Raw genomic sequence first — 18,252 nt, forward strand, 5'->3', positions numbered from 1 at the left:
TATACCGCTCTTTCTTTTTTTTTTTTTTAATACATATAGCGATACATATGCTGTTTTTTCCATATTGTTGTACTTAAAATTCAGTTGCTTGTGAATTAGTAGTTACTGGATAAAGTTTAAGACAAAGTGGCGTTATGATGGGATTGAATCGATCGTTAGGTGGAAAATATCGATGTAAGTAGTTCCTATCTTGTAAAGCGGATAGCCTGGAACCAAGATACACAATGATATCATAGCGGTAACAAAACGAACCTCGGTTTCCCTCCGCAATGCACTAGATAAACACCGGACAGAACAGACAACGCTGCCGTTGGAGAAGCAGAGGAAAGCTCAAGCCAAGGTTAAAGGTCAGGCCAGACGTCAAGCAACGAAGGGACGCAAAAAAACCAAGAAAAGAGCAGTGGTGCTTGTGGAGCCTGATGCTATTCCAGTTCGCCCTCAAGACGCTGAGTCAGACCTAAGCAGTCAGATCCAGAACAGCCTCCGTTGGGAAGGTGTCCTGGAAGACCCGGTGGCTGAGCAGGAGAGGATAGAGATTTACAAAGCTAATCGCAGGAAACGTTACCTGGCTGCGCAGCGCGCATGCATGCACGAAACACCCGCTGGAAATGCAAGGAGCGACCTCGAACCCATTTGAAAAAGAGCAATTAATGATTACGTACATTTAGGGTGACCAGATAATACATGCCGGGAAGGGCACTTTGAGTTAAGACTTACTTTGTAAACTACCATTTCAAATAAAAGGACCTAGAATTCACTTAAGCACCGAGGTCTTGTTGTGTGCTGATTGGTCAGTCTCCAATCCCATGTGCCGCTCATGTTAATATGAAACAGCTGGATGGGTCTTTCAATCAGGGAAATAATCCAGTAAAAGCACAAGAAGATCTGAACTATTCAGCCACGCACAGGAGTCTTTGATTTAGTTTGTAAAACCCGAAGTACCTCAAAGTGCCCTCTGCGACATGGACTCTCATGGTCACCCTAGTACATTATCACCATCGCGTGGTCTGTCCAGTATCTGTTTCTTGCACTGGATTGTGGGAGGTCACCTGTTTACATGTCACAGGAGTGATATGTATTGATTAAAATTAAGAAAATTGACAGTGTGGAAAGGTTTTCAACTGTAATTTGAATACGCTTAGTTTTATAAAATTTCGATAAGAATGGTTTGATTAGGTGTTAACTCTCCAGAGGGGGCACTATCACATACAGTAAAGCGTACTTCCTGGGAAGTCTGTAAAACATTTACGATTAAGATTCTAATTTTCTTCTTAAACCACAACATCTCCTTAAGATAAAAGTGTATAAGTATTGCAAATTTCCTTAGTTTCTGAAACATCGCAAATATTTGGTAATGTTTTTATTTAGACATTGTTTAAAACAATTATAAAAACGACAAAGAAAAGTTGCATTACACACTAAAGACGCTAAACAGAATTACGTTAAGTTATAATTATGTATCAGATAATTTTGATTTATAGAACAATTTATGCTCCCTAACCCACAGTGGTTCCTAAAAGGGAGGGGAAAATCTATCGTTAAACATGGAGTTTGCAGCAAACGCTTCACTTTTCATATCTTTCTATGTGAAGTGCATAAATGCAGTTCAGCATTTACAATGCAAAAGAAACACGACATTAGAACAGCAGAAAATGACCTTGTGCAGATATATAGTAAAATCTCATTTAGTTTCAAAACTGTGTGCATAATTATTTACACTTAAGCACGTGACACTTCACCCAGTTATTCAAAGACGCCCAACCTCATTTGGCGATTTTACAAACGTGTTATACTCTGTGACAATATCCGGCTTGTCGATTAGAAAATAAAACTACCCGAAACAATTCATAAAAACGAACAAGACTTTGAAAGCAATTTAAAAGCACTTCCAGCTGCGTTTCAGATAACTACACTCCAACATCGATGGTCGATCCCACCAGGATGCCCCTCTAGGAGGGTCTGGCTTCAACCTTGTAGACCTCCCGAAATCTGGGGAGAGATCATATAGTGACGTGCAATGAAAAGGACATATACAACGCTGGTAAGTTGAACAGATGTTGCCACACCAATGCATCCCACCTCCAATTAACATCGTGATTCTGAAAGGTCCAAGTCAGAAGTTCTGTGGTGCAAAGTTACCAAACCAGGAAGTTTTCAAAACAAGTGCAGTTCTCCCACCGCGTGAGGTCTCCACGACTGCAGTCAGGCCACCTCATCACTCAGCCAGAGTCCCCAGTCACAGCGGTGTGCTTCTTCCGTCCATTCGGACGAGCCTGCTGTCCGTCGACTCCAGCTCCACGCTGGACAAGAAGCGCTTGGCCAACCGCCGCTCGTCGTAGTGTAGCTCAGTGGTGAAAATCGTTTGGGCGTGTTTGGGGTACACGATGGTAGTGCTTCGGTAGCGATGCGCTCGCTGGCGGGGCTGGAGCTCCAGGAGAGTCTTGTAGCGCCGCCAGGTGCTGTGGGGCAGCGCCAGGACCGTCTGGCTGCACCACTCCAAGCCCAGACCCGTGGGCTGCAGGCGCACGTCGTGGATGAAATGTCGATCGGAGTCGTAACGCACCGAGGAGGTGTATCTGCAGACAGAGACTGAGCATTACACCCTCATCTAAGTTACTAGCTAGAACTACTTAGGGATTCTTGGTGTATATGTATGAGTTACTCAAACACCTTAAAGCCGGAGGCGCTTCAGGGCAGGGAATGCATATATGTTGGCCGCAAATGCAAATCTGAGGCAAATTACCGGATTTCTTTCGGTGGCAAAGGAACAAGCTCAATCCCCTCTCCATAAGACAAAGGAAGCAGTTGTGTGGCCGGTTCCTGAATGCCTGGAGCCTGGAAGTTTGACGAAGAAATAACAGGCGGTAGAATGCAAGCAAGCCACCAGATTTTAAAGTTTACCCGATGTTTCAAAAACGTGGATCTTACGCACCAATTGCTCCGCTCTGCTTTCATCTTCGGAAACTGGGCTCTCAAAGCGCCTCGCCGTACTAAGAGCCTGCAGCCAGGCGCTGGGGCTCGGGGGCAGCCCGGAGTCCGGGCTGTCAAGCGTCCTCTCCGCCTTGTAGCTCATTCCCAGGGGATCGTCAGCGGACACATTCTGCAAGGTTAGCCTTCCCACCATTGTTTTTGAAAAACTGCCTTGAATTTAAATAAACCCGTTAAGGTTCATCCAAGCACTACAGTTCACTTAAAACGAAGAACGCTTATAATCGAAAGATTCAAGTAGTCAGTATACAAGCAACAGAAAAAATAAGCCAGATCCTTCCATATGCAGCAAAACTGCCAGCTTTCGATTCTATATTCGCAATTTATGCGCCCAATGAAGAAAGCACCCTTTAACTTAGTTTAATACGTACTTTTTAAAAACATATAGTCAAGTAAACTTTGATCACACTCCACATTCTCTCTGTAATGCATCCAAATTTCGCATTGGTGTCTCAGGTTTGCAGTGGATCCTCTACAGCGCTCAGTCGGTGCAGCTTACCCGCTTGTGCGGACTCTCCCCTTTCAAAGGCGGTCATTGTTTTACAAGCAAATGTGGGCAGGGAAACGCCTTTTAAAATGTCCCTCCTACCACTGATTGGCGTGCCAGACTCCGAGAAAGAAAACGCGCACTCTCGCCATGGGAATCCTCTATACACGAAAAAGATATGCACACCGATTACACTAAATAGGCTTTACATTATACACCAAAAATGTCATCCTTTGGAATTTTTATTAGTGTCCCGTAATGTACAGCAAGCACATGTGAGCTACACTTCTGTTGTCAAAGGAATTTTCATTTTACAAAGGAAAGGCAGGAATGTATACAGCAACAGCCATGAACTAGCAGGTCATTATTAATCATTCATCGGAACCCCCACCTTCATAGGGCAAATTGATAACCCTAAAGGGATTTTAAGCATCTTCCTCTGGGCAGGGGTCACAAATTCCGGTCCTGGGAGGCCAGAATCCAACACAATTTGCAGATCTCCCTGTTCAAACACACATATTAAACCTGGCAATTAACTGATTATGATGTGTTTCAGCAAGGAAATCGGCAAACCGTGTTGGATTCTGGCTCTCCCGGACCGAACTGGGGAACTCTGTCTTACGGTATTGAGTATGACACAAGAATGAAAGCCGCCTTTCTGCCGTGTGGCCTGAGAAGTCCAGAGGCAGGCACTGGTGCACCAGAGCAAAACCCAGTCTCTTTCTGCATGGCAGGGATGCAAAATAGGTTTCCAAAAATCACCTGGAACTCCCAGCAAACAGTGCACATTTGTGCTTTGGGCCTTGAATGGATTCCCAGCTTTCTGCTGGGTTCAGAGGAATCAACACGGACATCTGTGGCTTTTTGTTACTTTCCTCATAGTCCAGGAAGTCTTTTTGATTAACTGTGCCACAGTGAAACAGGTTACGTTGCCGGCAGGGTACGTAGGGGTTAAACAAATGCGCCCGTTAAGGGACTCCTGATAGGCGCCAGGTCAGTCCCGCTTTTCCAACTTTTTGAGCAATCAAGAAAACTAGAGGAAATGAGGAATAAAGAGCCGCAGTATCAGGAAAAGGACGCCCCCAGGTGTACAAACAGCGATAAAGGTACGGGACGTGCACACGGCTTCCAGCAGAAATGCCTGGTGGCTCACTGGGGACTCATTTGGAAGCTCATGGAGATCTTGCACTATCTGCCCCCTTCGAAGCATAAATGAGTCCCCAGTAACCAGTGATTTTAAGAGTGAAAATATCAAGTTAAGGAAGATCAAAGGTCACAGGAAATGGGGGAAAAAAAAATCAGATAAACAGCCCAGCTTCTCTAATTCAATCTGGATAAAGGAAATCTGTGAGATATGTATGCACTACAAAAACACTAAAGCAATATACAACAAAGACTACAATAAATAAAAATGGTGTCATTTAAAAGACATTTCTCAGTGTCAATCAAACCCTTTTAAAAAAACAAAACAACAAAACAGGACACATATGCTCAGCCGTCCCAACTTTAAAGTCTCTTCTTAATTAGCTTCTCCAGTTTCCGAATGCGGGAGGACTCTTGTTCGGGAGTCGGGGCATTGAAAGACAGAGTCGGCCCGCTGTCGCCCCCTGATGGCGGAGTTGGTAGCCTCTGTCTGAAGAGGTCCAGCATGCTGCTCTGTTCACTGCGCTTCAGGGCCTGGGGGAGAGGACGGGGGACAGGGAAAATGCGTTAGGCCTTTATATATGAGGCTAAGGGGAAGCAACCTGCAGGCTGGTTCTTTAGAAAGCAAAGGGGCAGCCATCATCCCCCACCCCCGAGACCGACAGCCGGAAGTCCCCCAAGCTTGCCTTCATGTCCAGAATCTTCTGGAAGGTCTCTGGGTTACCGTCGGCGAGGAGCTTGATGTAGTTGTCCACAAACACCACTGGCGGCTCATGGGGGGCCATGACCACCTGGAAGGGGGGGAGGTGGGGGGCTCACATTAGCTTTCGGCATCTCCATCCGTTACTCCGACTCCCAGGGGCAGCATGGAATTGCTCTCGATTTAAAAGCCGGCAGCGTGCCAGCAGCTACACTGCAGACAAAGAGCAGCTCTTGCAGGTTATATTTAGGGGCGTTTTTACAGACCAGTCACTCCACACTCCAGCGAGTGTGAATGAGCGTCAGTGGTAATTCTTTTTCAGTATAATGAGGGTCAATTGGCATCAGTTTTTAAATTTTATTTATTTTTTGAAGTGCCTCATGCCTGCAGGAGCCAGTCTTGCCATGTCTGTAGAAGATCTGCGGGGCTGTGGAAACTGAGATGTTTCTGTTAGCAATCTGAGGAACACATGGCAGGCAGACGCTGGCTGAATGCGATGGCGCGTCCCCCACCGTCCCGTCGGCCTGTTCTCCCCACAACACCGCCTGAAGGGGTGGGGTCATGGCGCTCTACAGAACTACCCAGCCCCCACTGGCCAAATCCCACTCAAAATGGGTGGTTTACCTAGCAACCGGCAACCGTCTTGGATACTGGCCAGAGGAGAGTCTGCAGGGGCCTTCTTGTGGTTAACTCATAAAAAAAAAAAACAGGCAAAAAAAAAAAAAGTGGGAAAAGGGCCCAGCCTGGGGGGGGGAGCAGAGTGCAGGGATTCATGGGAAATAGCCAAGTCTCCCCACGGAGATCGCTCAGGTCACTTGGGCGATTGTTAAAGGTCACGCCAGTGAGACGATGGCTTATCAGGGGCATTTTAGGCTCAGGGTGACCCTGCTCACAAGAGCCAAAGGCTACTCTGCTCAACACATTTCGTGAAGATATTAGAGGTGCTGAGTGGCATCTACCCCATGGGGCGTCATGATAGGCTCATTGATAATGACCTGCTTCTCTGGTCACCGAACGCCATCAAGCCTTCAAAGACAGAGTCTGTGCATGTCACCCTCGTGGCCAAAGCTCCTTTCCTCCAGCGAGTCCCTTTCAGCTCCCTTGACACACTCTGTCCTGTGGCTCAGGCTCTGCTGTGCCCCGCAGCCAGACTGCAAGACCGGGGCCCAGCGGGGACTGGCACTCTGAGAGACCTGGTGACTGTCCCTCGCTGTCTAACTGTTTAACTGTAACATTCCCCACTCTGGGTCCGAATGCCGAGGAGCCGTGCTAGCGGGCAGACCGACGCAGCCTCTGCTCTCCCTGAAAATGGCTGCTCTCCAGCTCAGACACTATTATGTTGTGTGATTTGGATGAAGTGAAATGCTGAAAATAAGCCATTAGGAAGCAGTTTTTCCTCCAGAACGGAGATAACGATCCAAGCGCCCTCGTTATCACCAGGCAACATTAACTCCCATCTCCTCGGAATGGCTCGGCCAGCCCTGGAAGGTGGGTTGACCCGCATTCCGATGCCGGGGTGGAAATTGCTGCTGTCTGTTGGGAACTCTGGCCGGACTCGCCAGCCATGACGTTGTGTGATTAGGGGCAATCCCAGCCTGACCATTAGGGATGTCAAGGCAGAATGCCAAGTAGTTAGCAGGAACAACAGGAAAGGGCTCTGGGGGGGAGGTAACTGGTGCATGGGGAGAGGGGTGTGGGGCTGGAGATATGGGTAGGGGAGGAGGGGGGTGGGGGAAGAAAGAAGGCTCAGGTAGAATCAGAGATTGTGTTTACATGCTGGTGTAAGCCAACCCTGGCTGTGTGTGCATGTGCTCAGGGTTTGTGTGCAAGTGCGTGGTGACTCAGACTTCGGAAACCTAACCCTAACCCTGCAGTGTCCCCCTACCCCACCACATACACATGCACACGCAAATTAATCTGGGGTGACGGGCTGGCTGAACTCCTCCTGAATGGGGTATGAGCATGCCAGTCTTTATGGAAACATTGGGACACAACGCGCTGCTGGGCCACCCAGGGGTAATTTTAGTGTTAGGCTGTTAGCGGTTAGCGTGGCGCTAAGAAGCAGACCTCCAGAACCAGGGCCTGGGTTCTGCTGCCAGTAGGGAAAGGCTGCCATATAACAAGCGTATAGAGCCCGAGAAGGATGCGATGTTATAACGTAAAGATAATCGTCAAATAACTCTCTGAAATTCAGAGCGATAATGTCTTCATTCAGCACTGCCTAGAAGCTGTTATTCTCCTCGCTGGCGCTTCACGCTTCCCTGACTCTCTTGTTTATGGCGTCTGACGCTTGCTCACCTTGAGGATCATCTCAGCCCGCGTCATACCCTTCACCACTATCTTGGTGTAGCTGGCGGGGGCCTTGCGGAGCACCTGGCACCCGATGGACGGCAGGTCCAGCAGGACGGTCTTCAGCGAGTGCGTGTCCAGCAGCAGCTGTTTGGAGAAGCGCACACACATTCAGAGCTGGGACGTGCCCCCCCACGCAGGAGCCCCACTAACATTACAAGGAGCCCGTCTAGCTCACCTGCTCAGCTCCAACCATACTAACAGGTTTACACCTGAACAGGTGGTTGATGAACTTCGGGATGAATGAGCTGTGGGGGCAGAGGACAGGCACACGTTTACTGATGTCCACCATGGCAGATGGGCAGAGGCAGGAGGGCAGAGGCAGGCAGAGGTGGGCAAAGGCAAGTGGGCAGAGGCAGACAGAGGTGGTAGGGCAGAAGTAGAGGTGGGCAAAGGCAGACAGAAGCAGGAGGGCAGAGGCAGGCAGAGGTGGGAGGGCACTCACTTGATGAACTTGATGCAGAACTGGGTGAAGTACTTGCGGGTGGAGGCTAGGTTGTCGCGGATGATGGGGACGTTCTGCTTGATGTGCATGATGATGGAGGTGACATAGGGACTCTGGTCTCCAACGTGCTCCACACTCTGCCAGGGCATCTGGGATGGGGAGGGAGAGGGTAAAGCACGGTCACCATTGGCAGCAACAGACAAACCAGCAGCAAGACGTCCTTCACTGAACCATTTATCTCTATGGCAACAGAGCAGCTGATCTCCAAACGGACCTGGGACTGGCAATGCCGGGTCTGGGCAAGGTCCATACCTTACTCATGGCAGTGAGGGCCGGGTCACAAGCTGCATCCAGGTCCTGGACCAGCAGCTGGATGCTGTTGGAGATCACGCTACCAGATGTGGACAACAGAGGGACATGGTTAGCAAGCGCTAACAGAGTGACTATAGGGGTGTCATGTCACAGGTGGGCCATGTGTGTATGTATTGGGGGGGGGGGGTGGTTCCTTACGTGCTGAAGGTGTCCATCTCACTCGTCAGGTTGATTCTCTCAGCTAGAGACTTCTCCACCTTCTCCTTCAGCTTCTCCTCCAGCTGGGGACACATAACGTTAGGATCCATTTAGAACCGCAGTGCGTGGACTGGTCACGTTTAGAACCCATCGGCTCCTCACTGCTTTAGATAAACTTTTAGGAGGAGATTAAAATCCCGCTGGTATAGAGAGACCTGGTGACACCAATCTCCCTCTCCCCCAGATGTCCCCTCGCTAGCCCTACCTCCAGCACCAAGGTCACATGATCACTGGGTCCCAGTTTGTCCAGAAGTGTTCCTCCCTCACCAGTGTGTAATACAGTAACTGACATATCCTGACTGGCTTGCCCACAGTAAGGCTCCTGACCTGCTGGGTGGTGGCCAGGCAGTACTCTGCAGTACTCAGGATGCTGCAGACCAAGCACAGCTCGTCCACCGTGAACTTGGCCACCTCTGAACCCTCCTTCTCCTTCAGAAGGCTGCTGATGGTGAGCCCGCCGCCTGAACTGCTGCTGTTCCTAGGTGAAGGGAGGATGGGCGAGATGACATCTCCAGCCGCATCACACACTTATGGAATGTTGTTGCGAGCTTGGCCACAGGGGGGCACTCTCACTTGGGCAGGTTCCCAGACAGGATCTTCCAGGCGTATTCCCGCAGGTACTTCTGGAAGATGGTGGTGAGGGCAATCATGGGCTCGCCGGTGCTCAGCTGTGAGCACTGCACCATGCACTTCTTGTAGTACACAAAGAGGTCGGCACAGCTGGGTAGCACGGCGCCCCCTTCCTCCGAGCCCGGCTTGGGCGGGCCCTGGGCGCGGAAGTCCGCCACGAAGCGGTCGATCAGCTCGCCCAGGTTCCTGCGGTGGCCGGGCAGAGACAGAGCGGGCATCACCTACGCCGTTCTCCTTCTCACAGCAAGGAATCGTGAGGGAAACATCAGGCGCTGAGGAATTACTTCAGCGGTGCTTACATGGGAATGTAGAAGGTGATTATCTGGAGGAGCAGGCGGCAGGGGCGGGGCGGGGGGGTAAGCAGGGGCTGACGATTAGCTAGGGGCATTAAATGTATTTTTCCACAAGCTAAACAGCTTCTGTTTCCGCTCGTGACTCAGAGACGTAAAATAAAGCGGAACAAACAAGTCGGGGGTGGGCAGAGGGGAATGAAGACCCCTCAACGCCCACCCCCACCCCCCCAGCCAGTCTGCTTTGGTACTGCTCAGCAAGTCTGCTGCTGCTGTGGTCAGACCGCTAATAGGAAACATTTCTGGGTCGTCTGAAAGCTAGTGGGGGTGGAAATGTTGGCGGGAGGGCCATGGAAAATGGGGCTGGGGGTCGGGATGGATCACCGTGCCCCGAATCCCCTGGAATGGCCCCCTGAAGCCATTACACCGAGCGCCGGGCGGCCGACCCGGTCTGGGCCCGAACCCCGGCTGAGACTCACTTGTCCTGCGACTCGATGTACACATACAGATGGGGCTCAAAGCACTTGGACACGATGCCGTGAAACGGGTTCTCTGGGGCCTTTGGCTTTCTGGGCTGGAGGAGAGAGGAAAACGGCGGTCACTCGTCGGCCGGGAAGGGCTCCGGGAAAACCTGCTTCCCACGCTCATGCCGGCCGCCCCGCCGCCATCAACGCGGCCGCTAAAAGCGCAGGTGGAGGCCCCAGATGCAGGCCGACAACTGAGCGCTTCGCTCAACAGCGCTAGTGTACACACAATGCACGGTTCTGCATCTTTCTGGAAAACCTGGAGACGAGTAACCCCAATAAAAGTGATACCATCCACACCACATGCCTGGAGACTATGGTGATGTGCTGAATATGGGCAGGGCCTCACCTTGTCCAGCTCCTCCTCTTTCTCTGACACGGCGTCCTCCCCTGGCTCGTCCTCCAGGAAGGGGTTTGTTGCGTCGAGGGGAGATTCCACCTTTTTCTGTAAAGTACAGTAAGACAAACATCAATGAAGTAGGAAGACCTGAGACTAGCTACACACCTGTTAGCTTTGTAACTACTCTCAGTATTGGCTGGTTACTTATCTAACTGCCTTAATGAGCCACATCGAGGTACTTAAAGGCCATCCTGTGTGATGTCATCACTCATTCAGGCCATGTCCTTTACCTGAAACGCTTCTGTCTTTCCCTGAGGCACCGGGAACTTACCGGCACGCCATCGTTCAGAGTGCAGCCTGAGAAACGCTTGATGAGCAACCCCTCGAAATTGGTGGTTCGCTGGATGGCGAAGAGAAGCAGCTTCACCTCGATCTCCCTGGCGCGGGCTCGCATCAACTTGGCCAGCTCCGCCCTGGCCAAAGGAGAGGCACAGGGGAACGCTTGGTTGGCGTGGCGCACTCAGGCTATGTGATGTGGGCGGGGCTGTGGGCGGGGCATACCTGGTGACATGGCAGAACTCCACAGCGATCCGCTCCGTCATGCACCACTCCGCCGGGAACATGCGGCTGTACTTCTCCTCATAATCCACCAGTTGGCGTTTGATCCAGGCATACCTCCGGTCTATTTTGTCCAGCCAGGCCACCTACAGCAAACAGGGGGGCCAAGCTGATCCACCACGATGGTGAAATCTCTCCTATCTACCCCCCACTCCAGTGACGACTATACTCACATCCTGGTTCTCCTGGAACAGCACCAAGTACTCCGAGAGGTGCTGGCGGATGAACTTCTTGATGATCTCCTGCTTGATCCGGGGCTCCAGGACGTTGGCCACCAGGCAGGCATCCCTCAAAACGTTGCTGGGACCCCCAGGTTTCTGAAACATCATGAGAGCTGTGGCTCCCCGTCGGGATTTGGGTTTCGGGCATGGAGAGAAGGGTTGGGGGCCATTACCGGGAAAGAAAGTAGGAATGTTCTCGTAAGGTCATGCAGCTTCTTATGAGTCATCATTTCCTCACCTTTGACCCCTGAGAGGGAAAAGACTCCTCAAAGTCGGCCAATATCTGAGTGCCCAGCTCACTCTGCACCGCCTTCACCCTGCAGGGGGGGGCACACGCAGAGGTGACAAGGCAACATCTCCGAGTGACAGGTGCTCAGCCAGACAGACACCCAGCACCATGGAAAACTCTGATTGGCCGGCAAAGAGCTCCGAGTACCTGCCTCGGGACGCGGGTTCAGCCAGACACCAGACACGGGCGCGACTTCATTCCATCCCCAGAACAAGACGACCCATCCAGAGTAAACAAGAGTCCCGAAGAAAAGAGGGCCTTCCATAAAATGCCAAAGCTAGCTTTTTACACCCCTCCACACCCCTTCCCAGGGCAGACAGACACAGCCCATCCTTGCCTGGCTGTCCCAGCCCACGGCACCTCCAGCTCAACACTAAATATTTACCCAGGGTGGGCTGTTAGGTCGGGGCGTGAATCCAGCCGCTTGGCCCAGCAGCTCACGGCCTCCGCCACATGCTTCTCGAGGGCCGAGAGACCCTACCTCACCGCTAACCCGCCTTCAGGAGTCCGTTCTCGTCCCGAGGGAAGTGGCACCCGCAGTGTGTGGGTGGGGGGTGTGTGCGACCATATGTGTCACATCTGCAGCAGCAGGTTATGGAACAATCAAAGGAGCACGCTCAGTGCGCGCACACACACACACACACACACACACACACACACACTTCTTTACTTTGGAACCAAAAACCTTTTGTCCTTCCTACACAAATATGCACTCAGCTCAGTGGCAGAAGGTCTGTGTGCCTGTTCTCCACCCCTTTGAGGTGCTCCGGCCCCCCGGGACCCGTGGAGAATACCCCCCCCCGCCCCGGAGCCCACAGCCCACGCCCTCATGAGCAGCACACCCTCCCATAAACAGGATGTGAATCCATTGCACACCCTCTTTTAGTTTGTGAGGGGAACAATAAACGGCTTAAGAAAAAAAAGAACAAGAGCAAACATCGGCCAAACCTGAGAAGCGGGACCAGGGCAGACGTTGGCCTCTGCGGTCTGGTCGGCCTACACGGTCCGGCTCCCCGCGGACTGATACCGGCCTGTGCGGTCTGAGTCCCCGGGGGCCGGTGTGGTCGGGCTCACCTCTCGGAGAGCTGGCGGATCTGCGGGATGCCCATGTACTTCTGGAAGTGCTCCAGCACGTTGACCACGCCCTGCAGCAGGTTAGCTACCTCTCCGTACTGCCGCCTGCGTGTCATGGCCCTGTGGAGACCGGCCCAGTTCATAGGGATGTTGTCAACGAAAAGCAGCCAGCCCCCCCATGAGTACAGCACTCACTCCAGCGAGTCCACTCCCCCCGCCAGCATGTGCAGGTGGTTCAGGGTGGTGATGGAGGTGGTGAGGTGGCGCTTGGCGTGGTCCAGCTGCTTGATGTCTCGTGTTATCTCCTTCACCTGGGGGGGGGGGGGGGGGAGTGCTGATTACTCCTCAAACAGCTGCCAAAACTGATGCCATAATGCGGCTAAACCATGTGACCGAAATGCTATTGGCTGCAGTCTCAGGATCATCCTTGTACCCTTAACCCAAGCATGCCTGTACTAATGGACAAAATTACAGGTTGTTTTAAGTTAAAGGGAAAAAATCAGCCTTTCCTCCATCTGTGTCTGGGGGATGGGTGGGGGGGGTTGGTATCAGGACTGGGCGTCCATGGGGAGGGGGGTAAACTAACCATTTGTTCCGACTTCTCCGCCTTGTCCTTGATGTCTTTGATTTTGCTGAAGAGCTGCTGGATTGCTACCTGGGCCTCCTCCAGAGCCTACAGAGGGAGACACAGTGTTGAGGGGCCTGACGTTCCCGCTGGGGCCGAGCCGGGGCCCCCGAGCCGGGGCCCCCTGACTCTCCCCAGCACTCAGCCACGCGAGTGTCACTACCAGGGATGCGGCAGATGGGAGTAACACACCATCTGCACTCCGTCTTTCCGAATCCACAGAAAATTACACAGAGAACGAAAACCTGCTCCTCTCTGCTTAAACGCAGGGAGCCTTTATTTACAGAGACGGAGCTGAGTTACTGCCGCCTGCCTGGCACGGGCTCCCGAGCCGGGATGGGATAGGAGAAGGAGGACGCGTGGCAGGCCGGCGAGGAATCCCTCTCCCTCCCAGAGAGGCCGTATTTTTAGAATGCAGGCTTCAGCGGTTTTGCCGGGGAGACGGAAAATCGACGGAGCGAAGACAGGACAGAAAAAAAGACAGAGCATGCTGCCCGCTCCCACATTCCAAGCCGGACGGTCCGGGAACAGCTGCGGGAGGGGCGCTCTGCCGAAGCACCTGGGGGGGGTCAGCACGGGGCAGCGGGGTGACGGCAGGGTAGGAAAGCCCGCTCCGAAATCTGGGCGGGGCGGCAGTCACCACGGCAGCCAGCACCCGACACACGCCCCCCCCCCAGACAGATGGAATGCTAACAGCTGGGCCCAGCTGCCCGCGGAATTTACCGCTTTGAAAGGAAAAGAGGGGTGGGGGCGGGGGTTGATGGGGTCATGTTTTTAAATCCCTCTCAGGATACGCTGCTGAAACCTGGTGCAGCCATGCCAGAGGTCCACCATCAAGTTCGGGGGGCCACAAGCCTGCATGCTGGGCAGCCCTGACCCCCCCAGGCCAGCAGGTCCTGGGTGTGTCTGACTGGGGGGGGGTTCTGTATGACCGGCTCCCATCCAGCTCTCTCTTCCTGAACCACACTATCCCCCCCGCGAAATCCCACTGGTCTCCCCCGGGACAGGGCGGGGCCCCTTCCTTCAGCCCAGACACACAGCTGCGGAGGGGGGTGTCTATTTAGAGAATGGGGGGGGGGGGGGGAGGGGTCACATCCTATCCGGTGCAGCAAGAGAGGAAGGGAGGGTGTGTCCTGAGCAGCTAGGGGTTAGTATGAGATCAAAGCCATTAAGACCACGTTCGGGTATCAGCATGTGACAGGAGCCTCATTAAAACAACCTGCACTAAAACTCTAAAAGCTAACAGTGCAAAAAAGCCACGCCGAAATTAATACAGAGACCTGAATAGACATCTCCACAAGGGGGCGCTCAATTGCCTTGCCTAGAACTGCCTGTAGCAGAGAATGCATCCCCCCCTCATTGTGGTGTGGAGAAGCAGATCGATTTCAAAGAGAGCGAGGGAAAAAGACAGAAACCCAACAAGCAGCTAAAACATTTCCTGCATTTAGATGAAACGCTGATGTTTTTGTCCTCTGGGATGTTTTCCTAAAAAGCAGCTTCGTCGGACGGCCTGGTCTCCATTTGGTCCCGAGCAGCCGGGAAGGATCGCAGCAAATGTTACCCCTCATTTAACATCAGACTTTTCCGTCCAATCAGCTGCTGAGCCTGCTTCACTGAACATCCCTACAATGAGGCCGACACCAAAATAAACACCTCTTGCTAAAGCACACTTCCTGTAGTCTGCCCTGGCCGCCCTATTTGGGATGACACTCATCTTCCTTGACCCTATTTACAGCAGTTCAGCACACTGCTACTTAGCGCAGGGTGAGCAGAGGTGCTGAAAACACTCCCAGAATCCACCCCAAGTTGGGCCAGCAGCTGTCCCACTGACACGCCGTCTGCTGCCCCCCCCAAGGCACTGCAAAGGCCGACTGCTGGGCCAATGGGGCAACAGGAACAAACCCCGCCGACCGTGCAGCAGGGCATGGATCCCACTGCCCCGCCGGCACATTCCGCTGACCGGTAGCCCCTCCAGCAACACGCTCCAGCATCCTCTCCCACCGCTCCAGAGGAAATCCGAAGTTACGGAGGACTCAGAACGTGAAGGTCAGTGGAGGGAGTCCCAGGAAAGGCCCAGCTAACCATAGCAAAGCAGCCACCCTCAATTACTCCAGGGAAATACCCCGCGATATGGCAGAAAGAGCCCAGGGTCAAAAAAAAAAAAAAACCTAAATGAAAACATTGGGCTTCGAAGCGGAACCCCCCCCCCCCCCCCCAAAGAGACACAGCCCAGACTAAAAAGAGGGTCGTGTCCTGTGACACATGCTGCCACCTCAGCCACTGTGCCTGTGCTCCTCTGAATACAACCACAGGACCCAGATCACATTCTGCTGCAGGAGCCCCTTGCGTACTGCCATGGAAGCCCCTCACGTTCTGTTGTGGAAGCCCCTTGCGTTCTGCTGTGGAAGCCCCTCGCGTTCTGCCATGGAAGCCCCTCACGTTCCACTCCTCGCATCTCGCATTCTGCCCCTGATATTCCTCTGCGGGAGCCCCTCGGGAGCCCCTCGCGTTCTGCTATGGTAGCCCCTCGCGTTCTGCTGTGGAAGCCCCTCGCGTTCTGCTGTGGAAGCCCCTCGTGTTCTGCTGTGGAAGCCCCTCGCGTTCTGCTGTGGAAGCCCCTCGCGTTCTGCCCCTCACGATCTGGCGGGCAAGACAGGAACCTGAGCCCGCTGCCTGGTACTAGTAGAATCTCCAGTTTCACTGAACCGTGCTGCCACGGTGGAGAGCAGATCTGTGTTCAATCAATGGCTGCAGAATATTCCAGAAAGCGGCGGCACAGCAGGCCCGTCTAAAACCACAACTCGAAATGGAATTACGGCATGACAGGGGGGAATAATCCCTGTTTTTTTCCTGGAGGACAGGATTTAATCGTCTGGGCAAGTCTGACTCATGCGGCCCTTTTTCCACAACGATAGGGGGAACGTAGAGAATGGAGAACCGCGCTGGTCGTGTGGTCTCCAGAGGGCCTGATGCCGAAGCTTGCCAGGAAAACCCAGGAACTAGGGCAAGTGTATACCCCTGTCGAGCCACAACAAGACCTGCAAGCAGGTAACAGCAAGACCAAAAAACACAAACATGCAATGCATGTCACAAACCAGTAGGGCGGCGACTTACCAGAAGCCCAGAAAGGGTTAGTAATGGAATGAAAGCAGAGGAAAGGGGATGGACCACTCACCTGCCTGCCATCCTGTCCCACGTTTGTTTGACCCCTCACCACAGTCCGGATGTTGTCATCCAGGCGCCTGAGACACAGCTCATTACCTCACTATCTCATCATCATCATCATCATCATCATCATCATCGACTACTGTCAACACAGGCACTTGATTCAAAACACTCACCTAATTTTCAAACGAATCTTGTTCACCACGTCGTCAATGTTGGCTAGAGACTGACCCAAAAAATCGACAAATATTTGATTAGTTTATATTTAAGTTTGTATTTAGTTCACAATCAAAATGCAAGCTAAGTCGCCACGTGTGTCGTATGAAGTAAAATGCCTCCCTCTAGTGGACATAGTGAATTAAACGTTAAAATATACATACACCCAGCAAAGAGGCGTAGAATCTCAGAAATATTATATCTAAAAGTTGAAAGTAAGTTTAAAGTAAACAAAAAAGAAATTGACAGAAAAGATTCGAATACACAAAATTAGTAACTTCCTGGCAATTTTTATTTCTTTAAACATAGTCCATTTTGCTTAACACTTCCTCGGTGCAGATAGCCTACCTGCTCCGTGGGGAAAAGGGTGTTGATGTATTCCACAGCATTGAAATCTGCTCTGTCCAATGGATCCTGACTAGGGAAAACCTACGAAATAAACCGTTACTTATAGCTACATACACAGGCATTCACATCCTGATTCTGAGTATTGTGAAGCCTGCAGTCAGCCCCCGACCACAACCAAAAAACACTTCAGACTGGGACGTCAATAAAGTGTAAAACTCGGATCGACGTTTATCAACGGAACAAGAAAACGATCACAATGACTATGCAGCAAGTGCAGCACCCAAGAACTACTGCACTCATGCCACAGCGGAACACCCGCCGTGGGACACCTTGCGTGGAGCAGAATGCATCCAAAGTGCAGTACGAGGATCATAAGAAATTCACAGTCAGTGCTGGTGAATTCCACGAACGTCATTACATCGCATATACAAAACGCTTTTTACAAGACAAACAAGACTACATTAATTCTACAGCTTCAATAATGTACCCGTATGTATAGTCGCTTACGTTCACAGCGCGAAATGAGGCGTCTGAAATTAATATTTACCTGTCAGGCAGAAGCCATGCCTGAACACCTGCCTTACGCTAGCAAACTAGAAAAACACAATCACACGCCCATCGGAAATCGCCCGGATAAATGCTCACGACCACGACATAGACAAATACCTGTTCGATGGCCTGCTGCACCTCGGGCGTAAGATGCAGAATCGCATCCAAATCATCTGCAAATTCCAGCTCTTCATCCTCCATCATTGACATTCTACACGGCAACTACAGCTACAATCGACATCGGATAGGACGAGGAGAATCTCGTGATAAACTTCCGAAAACAAGGGGTTCTGGGATATGGGAGGACCATTCACGTGTGACGTGACGTCACCGGTACTGGTTTGTATTAGTTACGGTACATATGTCTATGATATTTTGTTCAAGATGTTTATCAACTAACATGTTAACCTTTCTATGAAAGTGATTTTTTTTTTTTAATTTACATTAAATGTATTTCGCATTGTGGTTTATGTGCACATTTCTCAAATGACAATTAACATTCGCAATTTACAAATAGTGCATTCACCACACCATGAAGTTACTTGTATACAACAAAATGAAAGTTCTCATTGGTTCCCAAATATTTTAGCATATTTATGCAGATGGTAATGTACTGTTCATTTGGCATAATTATCAGTCAAGTCTTGTTGATCAAAATTGATTATGCAGTTTCTCAGTGAA

At 51.5% G+C, this 18,252-nt stretch overlaps 2 protein-coding genes across 3 annotated transcripts; both read right to left on the reverse strand.

Moving 5' to 3' along the window:
- Nucleotides 1-1,343: 1,343 nt before the first annotated feature.
- Nucleotides 1,344-3,581, reverse strand: rflnb (refilin B). Of its 2 annotated transcripts, none has more exons than XM_023818067.2 (4): nt 3,488-3,581; nt 2,933-3,141; nt 2,744-2,835; nt 1,344-2,576 (listed from the first exon to the last, which is right to left on the reverse strand). In XM_023818067.2, the coding sequence occupies exons 1-4, from the start codon at nt 3,522-3,524 to the stop codon at nt 2,237-2,239; spliced, it is 678 nt and encodes a 225-aa protein (XP_023673835.1). In that variant the 5' UTR covers nt 3,525-3,581; the 3' UTR covers nt 1,344-2,236. The 2 variants fall into 2 exon arrangements, with proteins under 2 accessions (XP_023673835.1, XP_023673834.1); XM_023818066.2 differs by having other exon boundaries at nt 3,360-3,541.
- A 118-nt stretch (nt 3,582-3,699) lies between these two features.
- On the reverse strand, nt 3,700-17,845 carry vps53 (VPS53 subunit of GARP complex). The gene is made up of 22 exons (XM_023818063.2): nt 17,689-17,845; nt 17,023-17,103; nt 16,635-16,684; nt 16,469-16,535; nt 13,255-13,341; nt 12,864-12,979; nt 12,669-12,788; nt 11,544-11,622; nt 11,258-11,401; nt 11,028-11,170; nt 10,798-10,939; nt 10,476-10,571; nt 10,082-10,176; nt 9,256-9,498; nt 9,010-9,160; nt 8,623-8,705; nt 8,425-8,503; nt 8,113-8,261; nt 7,846-7,915; nt 7,617-7,754; nt 5,305-5,409; nt 3,700-5,152 (listed from the first exon to the last, which is right to left on the reverse strand). The coding sequence occupies exons 1-22, from the start codon at nt 17,779-17,781 to the stop codon at nt 4,982-4,984; spliced, it is 2,502 nt and encodes an 833-aa protein (XP_023673831.1). The 5' UTR covers nt 17,782-17,845; the 3' UTR covers nt 3,700-4,981.
- Nucleotides 17,846-18,252: the final 407 nt, after the last annotated feature.

The sequence above is a fragment of the Paramormyrops kingsleyae genome, chromosome 17 (assembly GCF_048594095.1).
Source record: "Paramormyrops kingsleyae isolate MSU_618 chromosome 17, PKINGS_0.4, whole genome shotgun sequence".
Taxonomy (NCBI): domain Eukaryota; kingdom Metazoa; phylum Chordata; class Actinopteri; order Osteoglossiformes; family Mormyridae; genus Paramormyrops; species Paramormyrops kingsleyae.